This window comes from Heterodontus francisci, chromosome 26 (genome assembly GCF_036365525.1).
Source record: "Heterodontus francisci isolate sHetFra1 chromosome 26, sHetFra1.hap1, whole genome shotgun sequence".
Classification (NCBI taxonomy): Eukaryota; Metazoa; Chordata; class Chondrichthyes; order Heterodontiformes; family Heterodontidae; genus Heterodontus; species Heterodontus francisci.
This window is the reverse complement of record NC_090396.1, coordinates 34,479,280-34,489,768: the sequence shown is the minus strand read 5'-3', so window position 1 is coordinate 34,489,768 and position 10,489 is coordinate 34,479,280. Positions and strand designations below refer to the sequence as shown.

Below are 10,489 nucleotides of genomic sequence, written 5' to 3'. Positions count from 1 at the left end.
CACCTCCACCCTCTCAAATGACACATTTTAAACTTCCAGTATGTTACCTGGTAGCAAGAAAATAAAGCTAATAGGTCACCTGGTGCACACGATTCCAAAAGACTGGACACACATGGTGATGTTTTAATTTCTAGGGAGTGAAGACTTGCCTGTTGAAGTGGACTGTTTACACTAGACATGGGAAAGAGTAAATGGGGTGAGCTCAAATTGTACAAATGGACTTTGCAGGAAAGCTCCCTGGAATAATTTAAGAAACAGTTGGATGCCGTGATGTGTAAGGGACTACATGGCCCCTTTAGATGAATGAGCTAAGATGAACGGATTGGCCTTCCTCATCTGTAATTATTTTCTGATTAAAAATTGATATTTAGTCTATTGGCCAATTTTCATTGGTCTATAACCTGCAGGTGCCAAATGACCCTTCGATTTGGACATGCATACATGGCTGCATTTCAAACTAGCACCAAACCTACTTCGGCTTAACTTGGGAAGTTTGCATCATTTCATCAGTCTGTTTTTCACCTTGGTGTCAGAATTGAAACTGAGAAGTTAGGCTGTGAGATATTATCATAAAAATGCTTTTGTGTGTTTGAATCAAATCCCTCCATTCTTTGACTCCACAGACATTGCATCAGCCCTTTGGAGCCCACTCCAACCCCCTCGTCCCAGGACTTGCCCAGCGAGAAAGGTGGCTCTCAATTGTTTCTCTCTCGCCATACAAGCTGCCCGTGGAGCTGCAGCCAGAGCTGGATACATGCGAGGCCTGAAAACCGAGCTGAAACACTTCGCGTGGATGGCTGGTTAAGAAACTTTCCAGGTTCTCTGATTAAGATTTATGTCCCCAAAGGTTAAAATATATTTCACAGTATAAGGCAGATGATTTACACCATTTTAAGTTGTACTTACAAAATTTGTATAGTAGAGAGTGATGCAGTCTCAGCCAACAGGTTAAAGTAAAAAGAATTGTATTCACCCAAGGTTTTTAAAAATATATACATCTAATAAAATCTCCCATTTTTGAATGTGAGTTCCTTAAAGTAAAGGATGCCAGTAATGGGGAATCTAAGAGGTTTCAGTTTTTCACATCCAGTATCAGCACTCCCAGCTTTAGTGCAGCTTAGGCTAGATGATGAGGTAAAAGCCTCTTTTCTGTGCCTCAACTATGTACCTTATCTCTAGACTCAGTCAAGCATCCCCCAATACACCAGTGCGACAATTCCATCCTCAGCCATCCTCCCGGCTTCTCTAAGTAGATGGACAATTCAGCGCTGGATTGTGGGCAGTTTTTGCTTGGCAGACTCCTGACCAACATCAACTGGCTTCCGACTTCACCAAAAGCTCCTGCAAGTTATCAGATTTCTGTCCATGCTGGATTCAAAACTCGGTCCAAGAAATGAAGCAGTATGTTAATCCACTCTGCAGCTTAGAGCTTACTGTAAACTAATCGCACAGCAGCTCATTGGTGCAAATGGTGCTATATGTCAATGGAGGTCCAGCCTACTTGCTGCTTCTTATTTCTTCTGTTTAGAGGTAGCTGCAACCAGATTTGCTCTCTGAAGGAAGTCTTTCTGAGCCTGATGTCTCTGCAAAACCACCACAGCTTCATCAACCTGTGCAGAACCAGACCAGAAAGATGATAAACATAATTGAGGATCATCTAGCACAACTAAGTTAATCCAAATGGCATCCTTAACCAGGTCATTAAATAATCCGATTAATCAGAACACTTCATTTGATTTATGTTAATAATGTGGATTCTTAATTCATTTAGCTTCAGTTAAGAGGGATCATCATTCTTGTTGTCCCCAGTGAGCTCATAGTGCCAGAAACAAAAATTACATTTATATATAACCTGCAGTGAGCCTGGCTGCAATTCCTTCATTTACAAGTACAATGACCATACCATGAATCAATGCAAGCAGCTGGAGACAAATTATGACTGTTTGGTGTCAAGGTGACAGGAGAGGAAAGAAGAGAGGAACATGGCTAGAGTCAATCTATATGCAGTCAAATTCCATCACTATGAATCCAGTACTGGATGAGCAGAAATTTCCTCCAACTAAATATTGAGAAGACCAAAGTCATTGTCTTCACTCTCTGCCACAACCACCGAGTCAACTTCTCTGGCTGAGGCTGAACCTGACTGCTTGCAACCTTGGTGTCATATTTAATCCCAAGATAAGCTTCCAACCATATGAGCCCGCCATCACTAAGACCACCTATTTCCACCTCCGTAACATTGCCTGACTCCATCCCTTCCTCAGCTCACCTGCTGCAAAAACACATACCTTTGTTACCTTTAGCGTTGACTATTCCAATGCACTCCTGGCCATCTTCCACCCTCTATAAACTCAAGTTCATCCAAAACTCTCTTGCCCATTTCCTAACTTGCACCAAGTCCCGTTCCTCTATCACCCCTGTGCTCACTGACCTACAATTAGCTCCCTGTTCAGCAACGCCTCAACTTTAAAATTCTCATCCTTGCTTTCAAATCCCTCCATGGCCTCGCCCCTCCCTATTTCTGTAACCTCCTCCTGCCCTACAACCCCCGCATGATCTCTGTGCTCCTCCAATTCTGATCTCTTGAGCATCTCTGATTTTACTTGCTCCACCATTGGCGGCTGTACTTTCAGCCACTGAGGCCCTAAGCTCTGGAATTCCCTCCCTAAACCTGTCTGCCTCTTTTTCCTCCTTTAGGACGCTGCTTGAAACCTACCTCTTTGGCCAAGCTTTTGGTCATCTGCCCTTATGTGGCTTGGTGTCAAATTTTGTTTGATAATGCTCTTGTGGAATATTTTACTACATTAAAGGCGCTATATAAATTTAAGTCGTCATTGTTATGGGGAGGATTTGTTATCAGTTTAGCTGTACTCAAATACTGAATTGGCCTGTGAAATTATTTGAACAGTACATGCAACTGGTCATTTGATTTTGGATTCTGGAAAATCAAGACAGCCATTTTGGAATCAGATAAACAGTTGATTGGTAAACGAGCCACATTCCTCAACACATCCAGCTCAAATATTCCTTTGCTTTGTAATATATTAATCCTCATAGACATAGCAGAATTATCTAAAAATGTACAAACCTGCTTATTTCATACATTACTCAAGCTTATCACGGTAATAAAATAAATGGTTAATATTATTTTAGGATTAGCACTCCCCTTTTTGCAGTTTATTCACATGGAACTGAAATCCTACCCGCGTGGAATTCCAACCATTCCACTCTAAACAACTCCACTTCAAGGTTACCTTTGAGCGAAGAGAATCCGAGCACTCTAAGTACTGTAACAGTTCCGAGTTATCCAACTCCAGCAGCATTCCAGTGATTTTTCCCGCCATGGAAGGATGCAGAACTTGTATTAATGGGAAAAGACGTTCACCTGAAAATACATTCACAGGACAGAATTGTAAAGGATGTTATCGCAAATAACTAAGACATTCACTAAGGCTCGATAACCTGCCTCATTCTTCTAATAATATAACATATGATCATTCAATCATAGGGTCACGTGCCTTTACAAACTTAGGTCTCACTAGCTTAAAACTTCCACTAAAGCTCAAATTTGGTTTACATATCAGCCCTTTTCACTCAAAAAGGCGGATCTTAGTAGTATTAATGAAACTACGATAACAAAGCCAAAAATATGTTAGAAGCATTATTTTTCATGTTTTGTAGTAACTATTGGAGAATCCTTCCAGAAGTCAATGCTCAATCCTCCAGACCAATGGACAGAGAGGAAGGAAAATAGGAGTTCAGTATTCAGCAAATAGCTTTTAAAAAAAACATGAAATGCCCAACTGAAGTTGATTTTTCTTCTTCATGTTATGCTCCATACACTTTACAGCTCCACTCCATTCTCCAGAGAGTAACATCTATGATACATAAACCATTGCGGTAATCTCACCAACACACCTGCACCATGTATCAGCTCTGTCAGAATAGTCTTCCCATTCCAGCCAATTGTGATTCTCAGTTGTTCCACATCCTTTGTGTGATGATCCACACCGATGAGGGAACTAAGAGCTCCTGGGTGGAAACTTAATGGGAAGCAAGGTTTAACTAAGAGGTAGAGCTGAATCCACTATTTGTGCAAGAGTCTAGCACAAGTTTGTTGAACCCAGAATGGTGAATTAACAAATACACAATTGACTAGAATGGATAATGAACATAGAGGGCAGGATTTAACCAGCCCCCCAATGCGGGGGTCATGGTGAGGGGGCCCAGAAAAATACCTCTGGGAGAGGCCCGCCATGCACCTTGATGCCGGGAAGGTCCCGCCCTATTTTACCGGTGGCGGTGAGGCTTCATGGCAGCCCTTCAGCCGCTCGGCGACGGGACCTTCATTAAAATATTAAGGTAAGTTTTTTTGGGGGGAGAGGGCAATAAATAAATTGTTTGGTCATGGGGGGGGGGGGGGGGGGAGTGGGAGAGGGGCTTCACTCTTCAATTAAATTTTTAAATTTACCTCTAACATGCATTTCCCTTTAAAAATTGAAATTACTTGTAAGGGCTTGAAGCCCTTTAAAAATGGTGCTGGCACCTGCACAGTGGCGCCGGATGCCGTTGCTGGGGACGCACCTCCCCGCCCCTTCCACGTCATCGGGATGCGGGGTGGGTGTGCGGCGGTCTACCCCGTCCATTTAAATGAGTTGCCGCGCTAAATATCGTAACGCCTCTGGGGCGCACATCTCGCACGTGTGTCACACCATTTTTGAAACTGATCGGTGGCGAGCTGGAAAAGTTCAGCCCAGAGGGTCCAGTAATGGATGGAGCAAGGCCCCCTCTCTCCTCTTGATGCTGTGAATGGGATGCTCATCCTCATTATCAGAATCTAAGATACTTGACTAAAGACCAAGAACAAGTTCAAACGGATATTATATGCTTCAGGATACTGAGCATATCAAGACTGAATGGATCAATTCAACTTGAATTCCACTGTGATCAACAGATACATTAGTGATATAACAGTATAAACTGCTAAGTTATCTGATCCCAAGTCATTGAATCCGGAATGCTTAAGCTAAATTGTAAAATGAGAGCTAAAACTTCTAACATGCATTATTCTTACCTTAAAAATATTCTGTACTTCATGCAGTTTAGTGTTAGATGGGAGTATATAGTGTAGCGTTTAGTGAGAGGGTATATAGCATACGGGATAGTGGGTATATAGGGTTTAGTTTACTGTGAGGAGGGGATATATCATGTAGAGTTTAGTCTGAAGAGGGATGCATAGTGTAGATTTCCCCAGACCTCGTCACTTCTCTTTCCTCCTCTAAGATGCTTCTTCAAACCTATTTCTTTGACCAAGCTTTTGGCCATCTTCCCTGTGGCTTGGTGTCATGCCTGTGAAGTGCCTTGGACCATCTTACTATGTTAAAGATATTATATGAATGCAAGTTGTTGCTGTAGTGTGAGGAGGGATATATCGTGTACAGTTTAATGTGATGGGTATATAGTGTAGAGTTTAGCCTGCAGTGGGGGTATATAGTGTAAAGTTTAAAGTGCTGGGGGTATATAGAGTCATAGAGTTATACAGCACAGAAACAGGCCCTTTGGTCCATCGTGTCTGTGCCAGCCATCAAGCACCTAACTATTCTAATCCCATTTTCCAGCACTTGGCCCGTAGCCTTGTATGTCATGGCATTTTCAAGTGCTCATCTAAATACTTCTTAAATGTTGTGAGGGTTCCTGCCTCTACCACCTCCTCAGGCAGTGTGTTCCAGATTCCAACCACCCTCTGGGTGAAAAGTTTTTTCCTCAAATCCCCTCTAAACCTCCTGCCCCTTACCTTAAATCTATGTCCCCTGGTTACTGACCCCTCCGCTAAGGGAAAAAGTTTCTTCCTATCTAATCTATCAATGCCCCTCATAACTTTGTATACCTCGATCATGTCGCCCCTCAGCCTTCTCTGCTCTAATCCCTGCCTCTCCAAGTGGAGATTAATTCTGTCCCTCAGAATTTTTTCCAATAGTTTCCCTACCACTGATGTTAGACTCACTGACCTGTAATTACCTGGTTTATCCCTGCTACCCTTCTTGAATAATGGTACCACATTCGCTGTCCTCCAGTCCTCTGGTCCCTCTCCTGTGGCCAGACAGGATTTGAAAATTTGTGTCAGAGCCCCTGCTATCTCCTCCCTTGCCTCATATAACAGCCTGGGATACATCTCATCTGGGCCTGTGGACTTATCCACTTTTAAGCCCGCTAAAACAGCTAATACATCCTCCCCTTCATACTAATTTGTTCGAGTATATCACAATCCCCCTCCCTGATCTCTACGCCTACATCATCCTTCTCCATAGTGAACACAGATGAAAAGTGATTATTTGAAATCTCACCAATGTCCTCCGGATTGACACACAGATTGCCACTTTAGTCCGTAATGGGCCCTACTCTTTCCCTGGTTATCCTCTTGCCCTTAATATACTTATAAATGCCTTGGGATTTTCTTTTATATAGTGTAAAGTTTAACATGTGGTGGAGATACATAGTGTAAAGTTTAACATGTGGTGGAGATACATAGTGTAAAGTTTAACATGTGGTGGAGATACATAGTGTAAAGTTTAACATGTGGTGGAGATACATAGTGTAAAGTTTAACATGTGGTGGAGGTACATAGTGTAAAGTTTAACATGTGGTGGAGGTATATCGTGTAAAGTTTAACATGTGGTGGAGGTATATCGTGTAAAGTTTAACATGTGGTGGAGGTATATAGTGTAAAGTTTAACATGTGGTGGAGGTATATAGTGTAAAGTTTAACATGTGGTGGGGGTATATAGTGTAAAGTTTAACATGTGGTGGGGGTATATAGTGTAAAGTTTAACATGTGGTGGGGGTATATAGTGTAAAGTTTAACATGTGGTGGAGGTATATAGTGTAAAGTTTAACATGTGGTGGGGGTATATAGTGTAAAGTTTAACATGTGGTGGGGGTATATAGTGTAAAGTTTAACATGTGGTGGAGGTGTATAATATGCAGTTTCTATTCAATGGATTGTTTTTTCTACTTCATTACTTTCATTGCAAAGAGGATATAGTCCTGGATTGACTACATTCACGTACCCAACAGTTGTTTCTGCTCCTGGAAGGGGAGCGCTGAAAGCATTGTAGCTGTGAGAGGCTCCTGCTCCTTAACAGATGTACTGGAGGGCTGCAGTGAAAAATAACAGAATTAACGGCAACGTGAACACAAGCATTCATTCTGCAGAAAATGGTCTTTACAAAGGGCTGTATCTTCTAGAAAAAGGATTTGAAAACCTTGGTTTAAATAATTTGTGTGTGCACTTTGAGCTGAATTTGATAAAGCTTGTTGAAGCACATCACTCCCGTAATGTATCAGAATATATTAAAATTCTTGTGTCCGTACACACTGCCTATCTACAAAATCTCTCTCCGTGTTGTCATATTTTGTCACCCTTCAGTGTTAACTCTTGCCACTCTGAAGTCCTGTGCACATTTATAATAGCATTTGCCATAAATGGCAAAGGGTCATGCAAACCACACCCTCCTCCCAGTGGTGGTGCTGTCGCACCTCAATTTGTTTTAGCTGTCAGCTCTTCAGACTGCCTATGCTTTGACACACTCTACTTCTCTGCTTCACAAACTGCTGTAATTTTTGCTATTTTATGTATAATATGACGAGATTACATTTTGTCCTTATTTTTATCAATTGAAATTGGCGACTAAATTACAGCGGTAAACCCTGGTTCAACTATCACCTACCCTGCAACCATTAAGACTGCACTTGATTGACCAATCATCGAGAAAACAAAAGATGGTGCCCCTTTAAAGGCTACCTCATTGCTGACATGTTCAGAAATTATTTGTCTAATCACAAGAGTTCTAGGTTGTATACCATATTTCAGTATAAAATAAACACATTCTGCAGCATTGGTCACATGTGCAAGTTTTAAATGTGCTCAATTGTCCTTGCTTGAAGAAGTACAACTTGAAGTGTCTCATTGCAGCAAAGCGAATAAAACTAACCATACTGCTGAAAAGCCAAGGTTATTGCAAAAAGACTGTTCATACCTGGCGCCTAACCCGAGTTGGTAGAGGCATTGCTGGTACGATGAGAGGGGCTCTGCATGGAGCAATGGTGCAACGGCCACCCATTACCATACCTGAAATATAAGAATGATGTTTGTAGGCCTGACAGCTTGCTATACAATAGAGTTCAAAGTTTGTCACATTTCACTTTTCATGGCTCCTGAGAATTCCTCTGAATGTTCGGACAGCTTCCCAACATGCATTTCATGTGTAAAGAATTTTATTGGGAATCCAATAAACTTACTAGTTAGAAATATGTTATCCTGACCCAATAGGCTGGATTTTCCTTCTGGGGTCAGGAACAAACATTGGGCGAACCCGCATCACATCGAAAGTAGACGGTCAATGCAATTTTTCGATGCCAAGCCATTTAATAGACAGAGGTCCCGCTTATCGTCCAATTAAGGACAGCGGGCGGGCTCCTGAGGCTCGAGGGCCAATAGGGGGCCCCCATCTTGAGGCACCCTATGAACACGTTTTAAAAATAGAAAAACAGAAAAAGAGGCTACAGCTACCAGGCTGCCCTCATGGAGGAAGAACCCTTCCACAAGGCAGAGTGTGGTCAAAGCTGTGGCCATCCCAACATGGCGGTTACACTGGTGGGGGAGATGTTTTAAGAAACCCATTGAAGCCCTGGCCCCCAGTCTGCTTCTGGGAGGCCGCCTCCTCTCACAGGTTGTATTTCAGCCACCACAGGCGGCCCGCAGGCAGACTGGAAAACTCCAGTCGGCGTGGGAAAGGGGCCTTAATAGGCCCCTTAATAATCTTTATTGGTTACCCGCTGCTTGTGCGCGGGTAGGTGTTCCAACCTTTTTGAAACCAGCAGGCGGTGGGAAATCTGGGCCCTCCCACCTCCAGTCCCGCCCCCATCAGGCTTCAAAAATCCGGCCCCATGTCCCTTAACACGCTTCATTTCTGAGGTACACAGAACTGCTGTCCCAGGAGTCAACAGTCTTTAGAGAACAGTTGTGTCTTTATTCACAATCAGAAAACACTTTCTTAAACTCTGTCCCACTGCGCGTCACCCCCTCCCCCGCCCCCCACACACACACACACAAAGACTCATTAAAAAAAAGCCAAAGTTAATTTCCACAATTCCCTGGGAAATCAGAATAACTTCTACAGAAGTGCCACACCAGCACTGATGCATGACAACAACAACTTGCATTTATATAGAACTTTTAAAGGTAGTAAAATGTCTTGAGGGGCTTCATAAGTGTGTAATCAGACAAAATGTGACACCAAGACATAGAGATAGTAGGACAGGTGATCAAAGCATGATCAAAGAGATGTATTTTAACTAGCAACTTAAAAGGAGGAGAGGGAGGCAGACTGATATAGAATCATAGAATGATACAACACAGGAGGCCATTCAGCCCATTGTGCCTAGACTGACTTTTTGAAAGAGCTATCCAATTAGACCCATTCCCTGCCCTTTCCCCACAGCCCTGCAATTTTTTCCCCAAAGTATTTATCCAATTCCCTTTGGAAAGTTAGAATTGAATCTGCTTCCACCACCCTTTCAGACAGTGCACCCCAGATCACAACAACTCACTGTATAAAAAATGTCTCCTCATCTTGCCTCGGATTCTTTTGCCAATTACCTTAAATCTGTGTCCTCTGGTTACCGACCTTTCTGCCACTGGAAACAGTTTCTCCTACTCTAGCTAAACCCTTCATGATTTTGAACTCTTTATTAAAGGTCCGTTTAACTTTCTCTGCTCTAGGGAGTAAATTCCAAAGCTTAGGGCCTAGGCAGCTGAAAGCACGGATGTCAGTATTGGAGCAAAGCAAATTAGAGATGTGCAGGAACTCAGAATTGGCAGTCCGCAGAGCATGGGGGTGGGAGGGGTGGTCGTGCTGGAGGAGGTTACAGAGAAACGGAGGGTGAGGTTATAGTTCACAGCTAAAGGAAATGTTCGACTCACAGGCCTGATAGCTTCAGCTTAAGGACAACAAACATTTACCACTTCTGCAAAATATATAAATAAACGCAATACAAATACATTAAGACCAACAAGTTCAATATCTCCAATTGGGCAAATTCTGATAGTTATGAACACTGGACTTTGGAACATGATTATGTTTTAAAAATTGAAATTTTTTTAATGAAAGTTTAAGATGGAGTCCAGAAGGTCAGGTGACCTCACATCCACTCTGCTAATGGACAAGACAGATCAAAGACTTTTTCAAAAAAAAAAGAGACCACATGAGTAACACCTGAAGAACAATGGGTTTCGCCCTCCCAAACTTTCTGGTCATAAAACAAGGAGTCAGTGATTCTGAAGATGCAAATGTACCAAGCAGCTCTGTGAAACCAGACTTCCAGACTATGTATATTGGAAGAGGACAATAAATTTATCTGGACTCAAAAGTCAATAATTTAACAGATTTTCTGAAGGCAGACAGGCTGTAAGAGAGGAAACCAGCGGTTG

At 42.5% G+C, this 10,489-nt stretch overlaps 1 protein-coding gene across 2 annotated transcripts in view; it reads right to left on the bottom strand.

The window, feature by feature from the left end:
* Positions 1-948: 948 nt before the first annotated feature.
* LOC137384253 (E3 ubiquitin/ISG15 ligase TRIM25-like) overlaps positions 949-10,489 on the bottom strand; it is a 33,747-nt gene continuing 24,206 nt past the window's right edge. For both annotated transcript variants that reach the window (XM_068058011.1, XM_068058012.1), the window contains 4 exons: positions 8,037-8,128; positions 7,068-7,155; positions 3,255-3,385; positions 949-1,610 (listed from right to left, as the gene is read on the bottom strand). In XM_068058011.1, coding sequence (XP_067914112.1) covers positions 1,512-1,610; positions 3,255-3,385; positions 7,068-7,155; positions 8,037-8,128 — 410 coding nt within the window. In that variant the 3' untranslated portion in view covers positions 949-1,511. The remainder of the gene's footprint in view (positions 1,611-3,254; positions 3,386-7,067; positions 7,156-8,036; positions 8,129-10,489) is intronic.